We start from the raw sequence: 18221 nt of genomic DNA on the forward strand, positions 1-18221 counted from the left end.
CATCGCGAGAAAACAGGTCACCGACAAGGAGGGAGCTTCAAACAGACGCAGCTGCAACAGACCCGGGCGCCATCTTGTGGCGGAAAATAACGGTCACGTTATCCAAACCACTCGGCTCATCCATTCATTCATGGCGAACGTTCAGTTCAGAGAGGTAGGTGTAAAAACAACAGAAAGAAGGGTTGACTATATTTAATGAGAGAAAATATTCAATTGACGCCAAAATTGTGTAGCTCATTAATAGAAGTAAATTTAAAAAACACCATTCTAAGTCTGAAATAAGGTTCAATTGCCCATAATTCACATTAAATTGTGTAAAACGTTGTGATCAAAATGGAAAAAGTAATAAATTTGACATATTTTTAGCAAACGGTCTGAAATAAATGTTCTATGATCACCATTCCACATTTGAATTGTAATTAATCTATTAAAAGCACATTTGGGTGCCACAAAGCAAAGTGTCCTTTACTTTGAAATTAAGGACTAATTAAAAATGAAAAGTGTCCATTAGCATCAACAACCTGTGCTGGAGATCCAAATCAGAATAGCATGTGAGGACCTCAAAACAAAAACAGTCCAGTGGCCACAGATGGCCTCCTGATCGGACTTGGACTGGCCTTCGCTAAAGTTTATTGCTTGATTGTCTATTCTATTTTTACCTCCAGATACAGATGCAATCATTGTCAAACTCAGTGGTCAGTCAACAGAGTTTGCACAGAAATAATTTTCCACTAGATGTCAGAGAAGTGCTTATATACTGAAACCTCTCTATCTGTGGCCTAATCTCTCTGCCAGCTCAGCTGTGGTAAAAATGCAGTCAATATCACAGCTTCATGATCACTTCATGAAGAACCTCTCTTAAGACACATTTTATTATTTTTTACTATTATTATTATTATAAAAGGTCTATCTTTAGTTGACACTTAATCAGGCTAGTTGTACTTTTAAACATTTATTGTTGATTAAAGCAAGAAATTAGATGGTGATAAAAAATGAGAAGACAGACAAAAACAACCTGGTGACATCTTTCCTCCTCTGTCTCAAATTGGAGGGTACATTTTGTTAAAGAAGCTGCGATGTTTAAATCTGTTTTATACACAAGCCATAAACACCAGGAAACAACTGATGGCTGGTTAGCATTCCTGTGCCAGCGTATTTCAACACGCCGTTGCACTCGGCCAGCGACGGTCTGGCTTTGTGTGAATCTGTGCCACTTGATCCTCACTCTGCTTCCAGATGGAAACCATGTACACAGAAGCAGAGAGTGTTTACATAGAAGGAGAGGGATGTTCCTGTAAGGGTATATTTCTGTTCTCTTCTAATTCCAGACACCCCAACTTGAAGTGTTTGGGATCACACTGCATATTTTATCAGCTCACACTGAAACTGACCTTTAAAGATATTTGGTGAGCTTTCTTCCTACAAAACACAGGATCCTCAGACAACTTTACCACTGGAGCTACATTATGAGGACAGTAGTATTTATTTGATGATTTAAATAAAATAGAGAGGACTCGGTGGCAGAAAAACCTCTCATGATCCTGCAATCTGAAAAAGAAACTACTAAAAAAAACATCAGAGAACGTTACTGGGAGTAACTGGGAATTCTTGAAAGGTTGTCTAGTCAACATGTGTTTTGAAGATCTTAAGAAAGTTCCTGATAGTTGCAAGGAAACTCTGCAGAAAATTGTGGAAACTTTTCAGCACTATCCAGATCATTCATAGCCAAAGCAAGAGAGATACTTTCAGATAGTTTTAACACTTTAAAAAATCTTTTTAAAAAGGTTAAATTCATTAAAAATTTTAAGTTGGCATTAAATACGTTTATCACAAGTCTTAAATGTTATTTTGAAAGGACATTTTTGTCAGATTTAGAACAAAACAGTAAAAAATGTTTCACTGTCTCTTCTTGAAAACAAAAATCACAGTTTCCTGTAGGATGTTTTCTCATTGTAAATAACTTATTTAACCCTGTATGACCAAAACATAATCTGGGTATAATCGTTTCCTCCTCTTTATTTCATCCTGTTCTCCTCGTTATGCTAACTTTCCTCTGAATGCTGTAAAGCCACCCGTGTTACAATATTTTATTAAAATGTATAAACTCTAAACAGCCATCAGCGATATTACTGTATTGTTTTTACATCTAAAACAAATATTTCCCACTTATCGTGGGTCTTTTTGGTTTTTATTTTGAAAGTCAGAGGGAGAAATGGAGCTTCCCGTGTTGCCAGCTTGACAGCAGAAGTCAGCTGAGGGTAAGTGATCTCTCTGCTCACTCAGCTCAGTGGAAGAGACTAGTGTGGATACAAGACATCACAATCTGGGCTTTTGCACTTCTCTTCCGCACCATTTCTGGAAATTAACAATGATTCAAATTCTTTTCACCAGAAAGAAACACTCTGGACTGGAGTTCAAATGAAGTGATTAAAGCCTGAATTTCTCCTGTTTGGACATCTGACTGGTTTCTGTCGACCTGAGGACTGATCATGAGAAGTTTGAGCCTCCTCACCTTTTTTCTCTGGATGTTTCCGCTCATGGTGAGTTTTATGACAATAAACTTCATGTTTGAAAGTCTTGCACAGCAAGGAAGTTGGTAAAAATGTGGGATTTTCAGAAATATAAGCTCAAATAAAGATGTTAATCCTGATTATCCTGTTTGTGGACCTGGAATAAAACGGTCCTGGCTTAAAACGTCAACCAAATAGTGCATATGCATTTATTGGCAATCCAATTAATTCCTTTAGAAATTATTTTCAAATTGGGTGCACGCTATATTTCATCAGGATTACTGATTTCAGCAAAAAGGAAAACAATTATTCTTCTGTTCATCCAGAAACCATTTCAATGAAATGAAATAGAAATTTTCCTAAAAGATATTTTGAATATTACTGAATTTGAGTTTCCTTTACTACCTTTTTGTCATGTCGGTTTTAAACACATTTTAATAACCTTCACTGGGTTATTAAAAAATATATTTTTAACACATCTAAAAGTCTGTTTTATAAAATAAATATGTACTATAAAATAAAAGTTTAGAAAATTATGATTTTTCTCACATTTTTCAGCCATGCCGTTTCATTTCTTTGTATCTAAAATCTTCTGAGCTTTTTTATGCAACAGCATCGTTTTAAAACCAGTTGATTTCCTTGGTAACAAGTTGTTCTTCTGCTGGAAAGGTAAGACAAAAGTAGTGCAGATAAATCTAGTTTGGTAGTGTCAACAGGCAGTCATCATCTTATCAGAACAAAGTGACCAAAATTTTACCGTTTTGGGCACTTTTTCCTAATATCAGCTGCTTTAATTTAGTTTGCTGATACACAATCAGAGGAACTTTATATAACACCCTGTGGTACACCCATTTTACTGTTTTGAATAAATTTAAGATAGAACCCAATCATAATAAAATAATAAAATGTTATAGATAGTTGGTCATAAGAGCATAATTTTGCTGTATTCCAACATAAATAGGGTCAACAGGTATTTAAATATTTAGTCAAGATGGCATAAAACTATTTACAAATCAATGTGACCATCGCTTTCTAGTTTATTTCACAATTCCAAAATTTCCTTTGACTTTGTAAATGATATAAGGTGAGATGAGGTAAGGTGACATCTTTTCATTCTGATTCTGATTAATAATCAAATCACTAATTTGTAGAGAAAATTACATTTTCATAATTTAGCCACTAATAAATAAAGCATGTTTTTCATTTACTGCAGGCACTGCTGGGTTTTTTTTTTTTTGCTGCTGCAGCAGAGGCGTCTGCGTCTTGATTAATTGAGATAATTTGTAGAATTAACCTCACACTGTCTGATTGTTCTTTCTGAGGCCTCCTCCAGCTGTAACCCCAGTTTTTTTGTTATTTTTTTTAACGTCAGACATTATCAGCCCTCTCTCTGCACTAATCCGCCTCGCAGGACCAACAGTGGAAGTGGTTTCTGTCTCTGCCCGCAGGCCTAGACACTTTAAATGCAGGCTGGGGTGTAAAATGTTCTTGTCACCTCAAACAAATGTGTGTTTAATCGTGTAAATCCAAGCACTCTGCCACCTCAAACACACAAAGAAATGGCAGCTGTGACACAAAGTGTTCTGTGGTTCATCTTCTTACTTACTCAATCACAATTTTATTTAATTAGTAGTTTAAACAGATCAAGTTTTCATCATGCTCAAAGGCAAACAAATAAAACTAAATGATTTAGCAGCTTTAAATTCTGCTTTTGGCTTTTTTACATTTCTCTGCCTTAAATTAACCAGAAACAAGCAGCTGTATTTCCATTGACTATATAGTTGCAATTTGATCTTTCAAAAATAAACCATGAAATTTTGAAAAAGAAAAGAATCATACTTCTCGATAAAAGGTTTTGGCGCTGGCGGGAGATGCTGTTTTGGTCATGTTCAAATGGGTTTATTTTGCAAAACCGCAATGGTAATATTTTGTTCGTATCACACAAGTCACATGATCAACAACCAGATGTTGCCACTGGCAGAAACCATGAAGAAGAAGATGACAGGAAGAGGTTGGAGGATTATGGCACGGCATGTTTTTCAATTACTTATCACATGAACAATTATGGAAAGTTTAGTCATCAATCATGGAAAATTGTGAAATTGTGTTGTTGTTTTTTTTTACTTTAGAGGAATATCAACAAAGTTCTGCACACATTTGTAATGAAAACACAGCTAGTGTGAGTGGGATTTAGTCTGAATCTTTGCTCTGTTCATGACGCTTCCAAAATGACCAGAAACATCTATTATAAAATAAATTATAAGACTGGTCGCATTGCCATTACAAATGTACATGAATCTTTGTCAATATTGTTGAAAAAAATTAAATATTGCGATCGCAGTGTTTCCATTAAATAAGAAATGTAATTAAAATATCATGTGAATAAATTTGCTCATACGATAAATCATTAAAACCATGCTGCACCATCATCCTCCAAATACTTCCTGCCGTCTTCTTCTTCACGAAGAAGACGGCAGGAACATCCGGTTGTTGCTCATGTGTCTCGTGTCATGTGAACAAAGTGTCTCCATTGTAGTTTTGAAAAATAAACCAATTTCAACACTATAATTTTGATTATAGAATCTTACAAAATTGTGTGTTGAGCTGTTTGAAGATGTAGTTTAAGAAGATTAAAATGTGTTGAACTGGTTAGTCACAGTGCAGCTCTTCAGTGATCCCAGAATGATGTCAGTTTTTGTCATCAGTCCCAGACAGGAAAAGTCCCATCATCTATAGATTCATTAAACAACTGTGTAGATCTTTCAAACAGACTCTCTGATTTACAGTGGTGTTTAAATATCTCTAGATAATCCTCATCTTTAAGATATCCACCCGCTGTCGATGAAAGCTTACACTAAGTCTGAAGGAATGCTAAGGTTTGAGACATAATTTAATCCAGAGATTTGAAGTCTGAAGTGGCTAGACTCAGTTGAAACCACATGTTTACATACCCTGTATGTAAGACTTTGAACTTTTTTGTGTGTCTGACATTAAACCCAAATAAACCTTTCCTGTTTTAGCTCCTTAAAAGGTTAAGGTTTGGGTTTTACAATGATCCCAAACCACTTGAACTCAACTCACAGTAACTATAGCTATGCTGTATTAAAGCTCTGTCTTCCACTCTACTTTTACAAATTTAAGGAACCACATGTAAACCTGCAGGGAAAATGAATCGTCTTGCACACAGATGGGACACAAAAGGTAGCATCAGGTGAAGAAGTGGCAGGTATAATGTGAGTAAAACAAAGAGTAAACATTTTCATCAGCTTACAACCAATGGTTGTCTGCATGATTGGCAGAAAAAAACATTAAAGTTTTAAAAATGGCACAGAAGCATGAAAATTTGCATACAAATTTGCATTTAACTTCAGCTGTGTACGTCTTTCTGGATGTTTTATTCCAATAACTGATAATAATAATAATAATAAAGGAATAATTGAGGTTATCCACACTCAAAAACATATCTCCTATTTTTAGTTGAAATTGAGTCAATCCTCCTTATGGTTTAAATGTAGCATTCTCCAAAATCCTCCAAAAAATGTGTATAGATCAGTTCCCACATTGACCACCGTGATTATCAACACTTCAACAATGATTCATTTACTTCACACTCAGCCAAACAAAACAACGAATGAATAAATTAACACCATGCCAGTTGGTTTTTGTGTTTAAAACATGTCAAATTTTAACATTTTGCTATCAGTCCAGCAGCGCAGGTTCTAAAGCAATGGTCCAAAATCAGTTAATGATGATATCTGGGTAAAAAAATGTTTAATTTGTAGTAGGAGTATTTTGTACTTTAGGGATGTTTTGTGTAACTTTACGGCTGGTACCTGGAAAACTGATTTCAGACACACAAAATATATTTTGCTTGATGTTTTACACACCTGCAGCAGGTGTTAATTTATTTTTATTTAATCAGTCTAAAATGCCAAATATTCTCTTCTAAAAGCCTCTTAAATGTCAGGATTTGTTGCTCTGTGTGTGCTGTTAATAAGATTTTAAATTGAATCAAACTGAAACTATGTGAAAATGTCACAGGAGACTATTTAAAAAGTCTAAAGGTGGATCTGGGCGAAGACTTGATTAACCTGAAAAGAACTGAAAACATTATGAGTATCGAGTTTAATCTTTCACATTTAGTTTTTTTACCAAAGTTTTACCAAAGTTTTCTATTCTAGGTGCCGTTCTAGAACGCAGAAGGTAACATAATTACTTGATTGTGCCATAAAACAGCACTATGTGCCTGTAAAATACATAATACTGCTCCTTTAACACAGATTGTTTACTCATGTCGAACTCAACCAGCAGTCTGATTTCTACCACATATCATCAGATCTTGTGACAGAAATAGGATCCAGGCAGTCACCCTCAGCTGTTTCTATGGTAATCCTCTTTAACAGCACTGCGTTTTTATTTTCATCATTACTAACATATATGAGGTGCATATGCACTTAACAGATTTTATACCTTTGATGCTACTTTAAATCAGCTTCTGAGTCCTCAGGGTTGCTAGCAGAATAACTGCAGAAAGTGTCTTAGCTTCTCCTTAAGAATGTTTGTAATTTATTATTCAGAAATGAGCATTATTTCTTATATTAATACAATAGGAAAGGCTGCATTCAGTCACAATTCTGTATTTAAAGAACTAATTGGACTAATTTCACTGAAGAACGTGTGTTTCCCCCCCTGCGTTTAAAAGTTTTACATTTTTATTTTTCCTAAGACCTAAAAATGAAATCAAATTAATTGTTAATTAATTCAAAAATATTTTGTTTGTGCAAACTTGTTTGGATTTAAATATTTGCTGACCCTGAACAACTTAAAATCAACTTTTTTTGAGCTTTACATCATGTTATAATGTTATTCACTCATCAAAAATAAAACTGGAGAGTTTCCTTGATTTTTATTGTCTGTTTGAGAAATCCTTTAATCTCCATGGCAACCATTCAGCTGTGCAAAACGCCTGGTTGGACATAGCCCCTCCTTCATGGAGGGGCTATGTCCCTACTCGTAGCTGCAGTTTCCAAGTTTCTACTTACCAGAACAGCCCTTTCTCTCAACTCCCCTGCACAGCTCCTTCAGACTAGCCAGCAGCAATTAGCAAACATCTACTGAGCTCCTTGTACGAGCTTCTTCTCAGTGCAAAGCTGGTAAAAATGTCGTTAAAGGGTTAATAGAGGAGTCATTTTTGATGACTTGCTGAAGTCGGAGTTTCAGAAAGACCAGGGAGTTTTAAAGAGACAAAGGTTGAATTTCAAGGCATTAAATTACCAAGACAAATCTCCTGTAAGTCATATTTGATACATAATAATTTAAGGTAACATAGTTACTTGATTGTGACATAAAATATCCCTTTTTGTTTTAAAATAAATAATATTTCCCCTTTAAAAGCAGTGGAAAGAGAAAGAAACAGAGTCTGTGGTTGTTAATTGGGTTATGTGATTATAAAACAGTCAAATGTTTCTTATTGAGCTTTTGGCTAAAACTGAATCAGTGCAGTCATGTCAATCCAACAAAAGCAAATAAACAGAGAAACCATGAGGAAGCATCATCTCAGTGGGAGGGAAGTGTATCTGTGTTGACCTCACAGGAAAACACAGGACTTAACGAAGTAAAGATGCTGCAGAAATGTTAGTGTTTTCTTTACTGCACATCCTGAATGGCAGATACTATCTCTGTACTAGTGACAGTTTAGTCTGGATAAGAAAATTATGTTTATTAAGAGAAAGAGTTGAGCAGAAAGCAACAGCTGTAAAAAACAAACATAGCTGTGCTTGGAGACGTAACAGCATCCCAACATTACATAATTAGTCACTCTGATTGATTTTACCTTCTGCCTGGCAGTTTGTCTGGATAATATGATCAAACGTATGCAATTAACAGAATAATCAGTCAGTCGATAAATGTGACTTGTGCTTTTGCCTTTAAAATGAAACTAGGAGTCACACACACCTTCCAGTCATGTAAGACCTTTCAACAGATCAAGTTGAAATGTTTTACACCGTTTCCTCTCACTATAATAAACAAACTAAACACAAAGCAGGATAAAATGACAGAACATGGCTCTCCATTCATGCATGTCAAAGACATATGCATGAATGGAGAGAATATGTAAACACCATGCAGAAAAACCCAGATAATGGGCTAAAAGTTGTACTATGGTAGTTTTCTAGGGTTGGATTGAGGTATCTGAGGTAAATTAAAGTGCCATTTAACAGAATACAGAGCTGAATTTCACTGTCAGACAGTATTTGTTTCAGACCTAATCTCTGCTGCAAAATGAAGTCATTACCCTTTAAATTTCATATAGCGCACAAGTCTAACTGAGACAGCCGGGTTGGCATTTCTCTAGAATTAACTCTTACAAGAGAAATGGCTGAATCTCGCAACAGAACTCATTATGATCACAGGAAGCAAATGCCAAACTCTGAAGTGTAACTGAAAATTGAATTGAAAAACTTGTTTGATATGGTTTTCTTTCAAATCAGTTCATAGATGCTGAGGTTCTTATAAAAGTGCGAGTAGAAAGTGACTTAGTTTTTATTCATTTATTTTACTTTTTTAAGTAAAGGCTGGTGTCCCAGAACCGTCAATCAGTTGCAATTAAAGCACATACGAGACACAAGTGGGATTTCTTCAGAAAGAGATGATGATCTGCTGCTCGGTGTTTCTCTGGATCCTCAGAGCGCTGGAGGACAGCAGGGACTCAGGTGTGAACATGTTTCCAGTGACATCGCCGTTTTAGTTTTCTTCTCTGTGGATGTGGACGGCAGGATGTGTAGATCTGACCCAGTACAGTCACAGGAAGCGTGCTTTGAATGCTGAATAACACAGTGTTTTACTCTTGGTTAGTATTTTTGAACACAAACTGTAATTTGTCGCTTGGTATTTAGTTTTTTTCTTTAAGTGGTCTGTTTCGGTCATGATGCATAAGTCTGGGGGGTTGGAGGTGGGAGGATTGATACAAAATATCAATAATATTGGTGTCAATATCTGGCATTATTAGACTGATACTTTAATTTCAGATTTTCTCTTGAAATTTCATTTTAACTTTGTATTGCGGTTTCTCAACTTGGCAATAAAAAGGTTTTTGCTTTGACTTGTGCTTAAATTACAATGCTTGTACTTTTTTATATATAAAACTATGAGTAAAATTTTTTATTTGTATTGTTTTTGTTTATCACATATAAATGTGAAAGCATTTTGTAGACCCCTTTAAACTTGATCTAAATTTTGTCCCAGGTTTTAAGGAAATAATTCAAAGGAAAAGCTGCAGTATGTAACTTTTACAAAAACCTAATTTTTACATGTTTTGTACAGGAGCTCAGTTTTTTTTAAATAGATTATCTGTCTTATATTGTAGTATGAAACTTTTTTTCATAAAAATTACATACTCCAGCTTTAGGCATATTAATTTCCTACTTACAGCAAATAAAAACATGGCATTTAAAATAAAAAAAAAACATTTTAATACAAAAATGTAGGTTTAATGAAAAGCACTTTTAAAAGTTGAAGATTAAAAAAGCTGACATCCAAACCAGCTTTTTCAGAAAAATGAATCTGTCCGTTCTCATGAACCGCCATGAGGCACACACAGGTCTCTGTGGAAGTGAGAACCACCCAGGGTGTGTGTTTTTGTTGCAGCTTCTCTAAATGGGTAAATGGGGCTGGACGGCAGTTCATTGGGCTGAGTCACCACTGATTCATTGAAGGGGTTCAGATGTAAAGACTGCAGCTGCTCCCTCTGCTACGGAAATATATCAGCAACAAACTGTGAGTTGGTACAGACTGAAGTCAACCCAGCCACCTTCCTCTAATCTGGAAAAATTGATGTCAAACGTTTACCAGCCATATATGTGTTTGTTCCACTTTATCTTTTAAAATGAGGTACAAGGCATCATTTTAAAGAAAATAAATGTTTTCAGAGGTCATCAGAGGTCAGTCAGTCCTCCACACATATGAAATCAAACAAAATTGGTGTCAATCGACTGTGCTACGACTTTTGCTTTGAAGTTATTAATGAAGGTTTACAGGTCAACCAAGTGCAACAAATTACTCAAATCAAGCAAAATTGGTGTGAAACGTTTGTGCTACGTTAGTGCAGCAACAAGAAAAAACAGTGCTGCTATCATTTTAAAGATATTAATTAATGTAACCAGAAGTCATGAAAGGGCAACAAGCCAACCTGTCCTCTTTGAGTAAAACAAAATTGTAAGTGAACTCTTCTACGTTTGTGCTGCATAAATTTTTATTTGTGCGATTACAAGATTAAAAATAATTTTGATAAAAACTTTCCAGAGGTCATCAGAGGTCAACCAATACTCCACAGTTATGAAATCAAACAAAAATAACGCTTACTAATAGCTTCAAAACTGCACTAGTTGAGTTGATTGACACCAATTTTATGTCAAATTGAAGAAGGTGGAGGGATGCAGACAACTACACTGTGATTTCATTTGCGGAGAAAAGTACAAGGCATCTTTTTTCATCTGGTTGCATGTTTATTTTGCCTCCAATTCTAATGAACAGATGTTGAGATTAACTAAATTAATGCATGATAAATGGTTTCTGAGTTCAGTCAATAAAATACAGACCAAATTCATTTCATGCTGTAGAAGAAAGAACAGAAAAAGAGGAAAAGTGTAAATTTGCAGTGATGAAGATGACTGAGTTCTCTGAGTAACGCTGCATCCCTGCAGCAGATGGTGAACTCAGGGTGGGGTCACGCTTCGGGGGCCCCATCAGAGGTCAACAGTCATTTCTGTGGACGTTTGCTTATTTATATCATTTTAGATGTGGGGCAACTCTGACCTGAGGGTCAGGAAAGCTGGGCCGTTTCCCTAAAGGACCAGCTGGAGGAAGGAATGAGCAGCAGTCTTCCCTACCAACGAACTCTGACTCGCACTACAAAAACACAAAACATTTTAGGGCAAATATCTTAGTGCACTTCAAATGAGACAAAGTGTCGTGAGGTGCGGTTGTAGGGTGGTGAGCTAAAGGCGGAGGACCCAGGTTGGAGTGATGAACAAAAGGTTTAATGGTGAAAAAGGCACAAAATAATCCAGGCAGCACAGATGAACAGAAAACAAAGGCTCAAAACTGGTAGCAACTGGAAAAATCAAATGCGACATGACAGAACTGACAGAGTGGTACGACAAGAACCCGACAGAGACACAGGTGGTATTAAATACACAAAGAGTAATCACAGAACGAGACACACCTGGGAACAATCAAGGGGAAGACAGGACAACACAGAGACTCAAAAGACACAGAAACCTAAAATAAACACTCATAAAAACTCAAGTCCTTACACAAAGCAGACTTACTCGTAACTTTTCAGCAAAATACAGGAGCTTGTTTTTAGTAAATAATTAATATTGATTAAACTCAATGGCAGATTATTTCACTTACTTAAAACAATTTTCTATATTTTGCTAAAAAGTTACTTATTTCAAGTTCACAGAGATATTTGCACCAGAAACCAGACAAAAGTACTTGGTAAGATTTTGTGTTTTTGCAGTGTAGAGAGGCTGCTGCACACTGAGAAGGATAATGACTTCTTACTGACTTCTTATTAATCTAAACTTTACCAAACATATCTGAATCATCAGTGCCTGTGGCTGCTGGGAGATGAAGGGACTCTGGATTATCTGAACAATCAGGAACACTGAGCTCTGCCTCCTAACAGGCTTCAAACAGAGCAGCTGATAAAATCTGTCAACATGCTTCAGGGCTTCAAACACAATAGTTTTTTTTTATTCATGTCGTATGCAGCGCTGCCACTTGAGGCTGTTTAGATAGCGTGTTAGTCGGGATGAAAAGAAGGATTTATTCACTTCATAAAAACAAGAGAGAGATTGTTAGTGATCCCTCGAAGACGGAGGATCAAAGTTGGCTTTTCATTGGAGCTAATGGAGCAACTTTTTCATCACTATAGGAGCAAGTGTTGCGTTTCCTTTGGTAATGTGAAGCCTTGAACCTACTTCTTCTTTCTGGATCCCTCCTTACATCACAAAACACTAACTCAGGATTTTGAGATTATCTCCAAAAAAACAGATTTATTTTAAAATAGTAATCAATATCAAAGGGATCTCTTCATTGTTACAAAATTGAAATGTGTCTCATGCCTTTTAAATTTGGTTAGAACTCACCTTTTTCTTTTTACCCAGAAAAAACATCTTAAAAGCTGGATTTGATTTGATTGTATCATGAACAAGACAGCTTTTTGTTGGCATATCTGCATCATTTTACTGTTCATTTATATATTCAAAATGCTTAAATACAAGAGACTCTAACATTTTTCATGTTTATTTAAAAAGATTTGTTTAAGTCGAAAAGCTACGCTTCGCAATAGCGTGGGTGGAAAATATTATTTCAACATTATTATTAGTGCGATTGGAAGCATTTTTTTCAACTTTCTTTAGATTAAACTGATATGAGAAGAAAAACTTCACTTTTTCCTCATCAGAATATGTAAAGTGAGCATTTAATGAAGTTGTTAAGCTGCTCCACATTAAATTTTTTTACAATAAGTCAGTCCAGAGCCATAATAAATCTTCACTTTTTATTATTTATTGTTTAATTGCTTTATTTTATGCTGCTGCAGCAACGAAAAGAATAACCACATCATTTCAAATGCTCTAATATTGCACTGGAAGCAAACAGCAGCCTGTAAATTTGAAAGTATCAGAAATAAATTCCTCCCAACTCAACTTGTTGTTCATTTGATTGGATGAACATAATCAACCTTCTGCCATTCTGGGTATAACAACAGACATTAACTTCTGCTTTCCAAAGCTTATTAAAACCTGATAACATGAATGATTTTCCTCATTCCCCTTTATAGTTTTTCTGCTTGTAGAACTAAAACTAACTTGTACTTGCAGCTGAACACTTTTTGATATTGATCGCTTTCCAGTGAAAGAAATTCGGCTTTAGAAGGTTTTTGACGGTGATAATTTTGTTCGGTTTTCTAGAAGAAAGTTGGGAACTCCTCCTTTAATAAGATAAAAACAGCAGGAGTGTGGATCTGTTGCTACTTCTTGGTTCACCTTCAGACTTCATTTGTTTTGTAATTAGTCTGTAACTCACACTGGAGGTTTATGCACTGAATGTCGCCTTAGAGGCTTTACAGACCCGCTTCTTCTTCTTTCTTTTTTTTCCTGGACCTGCTTGTTGCTCCAGTAACCTCTGCTGCAATCCCTTCATCTGTACAACTGGAGCTCTGCCAGTCTTTACCCAACAGCACCCGTCTGATGAATGCCAGGAATTGTTGGGCATCAATGTTGATTGAAGCAGCAGAAGAAAAAAAATGTTAACATTTGTAAAGCTGGTAGGAGAAAACTTGGGATGTAGATTAATTCATTCATAAATATTCTGTATTGTAAATTAGTTTTTTTGCTTTTTTGATAGAATATTTTAACTATTTTCAATTTTTAAGTTGCAAAAAATCACTTTATTATTGAACATTCAAATTAAAATGATGATTTGCTGAAAAACTCCTTATTTTTTATAGTCCAAAAGATTTTAAAGCTTAAACTTTTTGAAAATAAACTGTGTTTTTAAAGGTTTTGCCCTAATGAAGCACTACCAAGTCAGAAATCCTGATCCAGTTCACTGTTTGGCAGCTGAAACCAAAGTACATAACATTTACTGTGAATATTGAACAAAAGGTTATGTAAACACATCTAAAATGCAAAAAGAAAAGATAAATGCAATGAGATTATTAGCTAACATTCAATAATTGTTGATCTTTAGCAAACCTTTTCAATTTTAATTAAGTTAAATTGAATCAATTCAAATCAGACATATTGTCAGAATTCTGATGTGTGTTTTTTTTGTGGGAGTGTGTGCTCTCTTTCAGAGAGGATCTTTGTTGGAAGGCGCTTCACTACAAACACAAAACTTTACCAAGAGTCTTTGGTCTAGTTTCCAGTGCAAATTCCTTAGTACACTTGAAATAGGGCAAAACTGGCTTAGCAGTAATATTTCAGCAAGATATAGGAGCTTGATTAAAATAAATAATCCCTTACTACTGATTTTAAAAAAGTACTGGCTCCACTGTAAGATTATTTCACTTATACAGGACATTTTTTCCATATTGTAAGCGAAATAATCTGCTTTTGGAACCAGTACATTTTCATCCATATTGGGGGTTATTGGCTTAAAATATGCGCTTATATCTTGCTGAAAATTTATTTGTAAGCTAGATTTGTCTTATTTCAAGTGTATTAAAATATTTTCATCGCAAAGTAGACAAGAAATCACTTGAAAACAGCATTGTAAACCTCATGGTATCCTAAGTTATTACTTACAAACTAGAATCACCTTCAAATATTAATTGATTTTTGTCCATTTGTTCATATATTTGAGGCTCTATCAGCATAAAACTGACTATATATTTTTAAAAACTGTCTGGAAAATCCATAATTTGAGATAAAGATGTATTTTTCACCACCTGAACCGTCCCTGGCTAACCAAACCAGTCTGACAAACACTTTGCTCAGGAGCGATGCAGTCTCCTCGCAGGTGTGGGAGCGAGGAGCCATAGAAGCTTCCCTCTTCAAAGAGGGAAATCTGAAAAAAGGGCAGAATAAATTGAGATGAGAGAAAGTTGAAAGGAGACAGAGAGAGAGGGGGAGACATGTCGGCAGGAGAAGCCACTAAAACGCCATCTGACTTGAACAGATTTCCTCTGAGTGAATCAGATCCAAGCCACGTTATCCTCTTCTAGTCTCACCTTCAAATGAAGAGCAGATTTTTGGCTTCTGTCACAAACTTCTGATTCTGTCTGCTTTTTATCCAGCTTGTTTCCCAGGAGCCAAACCACAGCTGGAAATGTGTGTCTGGTTGTGCTTTGTAGCTTCTGCTTCATCTGCTGTTTAGTGAGGAAACAGATGGGCAGCAGCACAAGAAAGATCCATTATGACCAAAACAAGCAGAAGATATGCTGCCTACATGTTTGATTGACAGATGACCTTTCAGAAATCCAGGGCAGGGAAGTCACAGCGGAGTGCCGCAGCAGGAATATTAGCAGAAAAGTTCAGCTCAGCAGCAATATTCCCTTACGTTAGTAAGGTAAGTTAGATAAATCCGACCGATGGGATTCAACATCCTGAACATCTGTTGAATTTGTCCTGCTTCTCTGGACACAACTGCACCTGACTTCAGAAATAAAACCATCAGGTTCTACTGCGATGAAAGCATTTATCTTCTTCCATCACAAATTTCAGGACTTTGCATAAGCCTTCACACCGTTATTATAATTTCTTTTGTTCAATTACATTAAAAAGTCAGATTTTGAAAAAAAAAAAAAAAAGAACGTCAGAAATTTTGAACTGTGCTACCTAAAAAAGCAGAATATGTTGTGAAACTAGAAAACTTATCCTGAAACTTTTCTTTCAGGTGACACAGGATGCAGAGCCGTCTTAGATTGAAGTGCTCAACCAGATGGAGCTATAAAAAAGTGAAACGTTACGATCAAACAGAGAACCAGGGGATTCAATCTCCTCTGTGGAAACTGGAGAACCAATCAGAAATTAAGACAAGTGGTCAGAAAAACATTGGGTTTTTAGTCGGTGCCAAACTCTAAAGGACTCAGAGAACACCGAACTGAAGAAAGATGCAACTTTTCATCCACACAAAGAGCATAACGGGAGTTCATCAGCATCAATGTAAAGAGTAAATTGTAGCTTTTAGTCATCTAGCTTCAGGACTTTTGAGACACTTCAGTCATCTTCTCATTCAGTCGCCTTCAGCTCGGCCGCTCTGGTTTGACGTGAGGCTGCTCAGGACCTTTGAGCAAGTTCTTTCAAAAGATGAATCAGAATCTGTTCTTCCATCTCGCAAGAACAGATGCTGCCACATGTGCATGTTGAAGGAGAGCTGACTGGATGCTGATTGGATGCTGGCTGGATGCTGATTGGATGCTGGCTGGATGCTGGTTGGATGCTGGCTGGATATTGACTGGATGTTGACTGGATGCTGATTGGATGCTGGCTGGATATTGACTGGATGTTGACTGGATATTGACTGGATGTTGACTGGATGCTGATTGGATGCTGGCTGGATGCTGGCTGGTTGCTGGCTGGATGCTTTATTACGAGAATAAAGTCGTAATTTATGACTTTATTCTAGTAATTTTATTTTATGACAGTGGCTGTAATACTTCGTTGTAGTTTTCAAGTTTTTTTTTTTCTTTTTGGCTACTTTTGGTAACAGCAAACAGAATTTGGGTCTTTTTATCCTTCTCTCTCTCTCTCTCTCTCTCTTTGAAAACACTTCTAACATTTAGCAAAGTTCAATAACTTAAGTAAATACATTTACTTCTTTTTAGTAAAAGTCTTACTTATGATCAAATAAAAAAATTAAAAGACCAAGATTTGGTTATTAAAAGGCAAATGCGTTGTGTCTTGCCCTTCTTCACATGTAAAAGGATTTTAATTTGTCAGTAAACAAACTTTCCATTTGCATCAGCCGACAGATTTCTCTCACTCTCAGATTTCAGTTGAGGGACGAACAAAAACATTTATTAGACAAGAGGAGGTTATTGATGTTGGTTGTCTAATGAAGCTCTGAGGCCTTCACTGAACATCTGGATTTATACTCAGATTAAATTTCACACAGATGGACTCTATGTACTAACTAGGTGATCTCAAAAGGTAATTGGTTGTTCTGGATATTATTTAGGAGCGTTAAAATAAAGGAGATGTTGAATTATTACACAAAGTGTGATAATAGGGATTAAACTTTTATAGGCGTAGCATGTTAAAACATGGAAATCATTCAAGATGTGCAGCTACAGTAAGTCTGAAAAAATCCTCAAAACGTTGTCCATCATCTAGAAATTTATTTAAACTTATTAATCAATAAGTGCAACATAAACCTAAATTTGAAACCCTAAAAACTGACCTTTGAACCCATTAAAAAAACCCTGTTTTTTAAAGGTCAAGTGGTTGTTTGAAGTTTTCATGTTAAATTAAATGCAACATCCACAAATCTGACCAGTTTGGTCAGTAAATAAATCTGGTCAGCAGATTAACTTTGGATCATTTCAAGAAACTAATGAGAAGAGACAGTAGCCCTCCTCTTCAAGGAGAGGCTGCAGGGATTGGAGAGATTTAAAAATAAATCCTTTTCCAGAACGATTAATCCAGCTGAGAGCGATTAAACCTTACAGGTTGTTTCTCCTATCATTGCCAGAAACTTAAGTAGATTTTCTCCTGTAGGAAATCTGTGTCCTTTACATGAGTTTGGAATCAGAACGGGACGTTTGAAATTCATGAACACATATTTATACACAATGATGGCATATTTACTGTTATTGGATGCTTCCAGCATTTTGTTTAATATTTTTCTACATCTAAATAATTTATGCAGTCTGTGGTTTTAAACTATTAAAAGGATAAACAGAAAAGATGAAACTTATACTTTGAAAGTATGTATAAATCTCTCTGTATTGGGTTTAAATTGCTTCTACTTTACTGCAAATGCTTTTTTTTCTATACTTGTGTGATTTATCAATCTATAATTAATAAAACTTTATTTATTTAGCCGTTTTCATAACAACATGCTTTAAAAATTAAACACAAAACAGACCCACACCCAATTAAATGGTAGAGATATGCAGGTATAATAAAGACATAGAATGGAAATGCAACAAACTAACATTTTGAATTTAAGATACAAAAATGCATGGAATGTTAAAAA

At 35.7% G+C, this 18221-nt stretch overlaps 1 protein-coding gene across 1 annotated transcript in view; it reads left to right on the top strand.

Moving 5' to 3' along the window:
- Positions 1 to 2295: 2295 nt before the first annotated feature.
- The window catches only part of vipr2 (vasoactive intestinal peptide receptor 2), a 45791-nt gene continuing 29865 nt past the window's right edge, over positions 2296 to 18221 (top strand). The window contains exon 1 of the mRNA XM_028021632.1: positions 2296 to 2540. Within this exon, the coding sequence (XP_027877433.1) occupies positions 2490 to 2540 (51 nt within the window). The 5' untranslated portion in view covers positions 2296 to 2489. The remainder of the gene's footprint in view (positions 2541 to 18221) is intronic.

The sequence above is a fragment of the Xiphophorus couchianus genome, chromosome 6 (genome assembly GCF_001444195.1).
Source record: "Xiphophorus couchianus chromosome 6, X_couchianus-1.0, whole genome shotgun sequence".
Classification (NCBI taxonomy): Eukaryota; Metazoa; Chordata; class Actinopteri; order Cyprinodontiformes; family Poeciliidae; genus Xiphophorus; species Xiphophorus couchianus.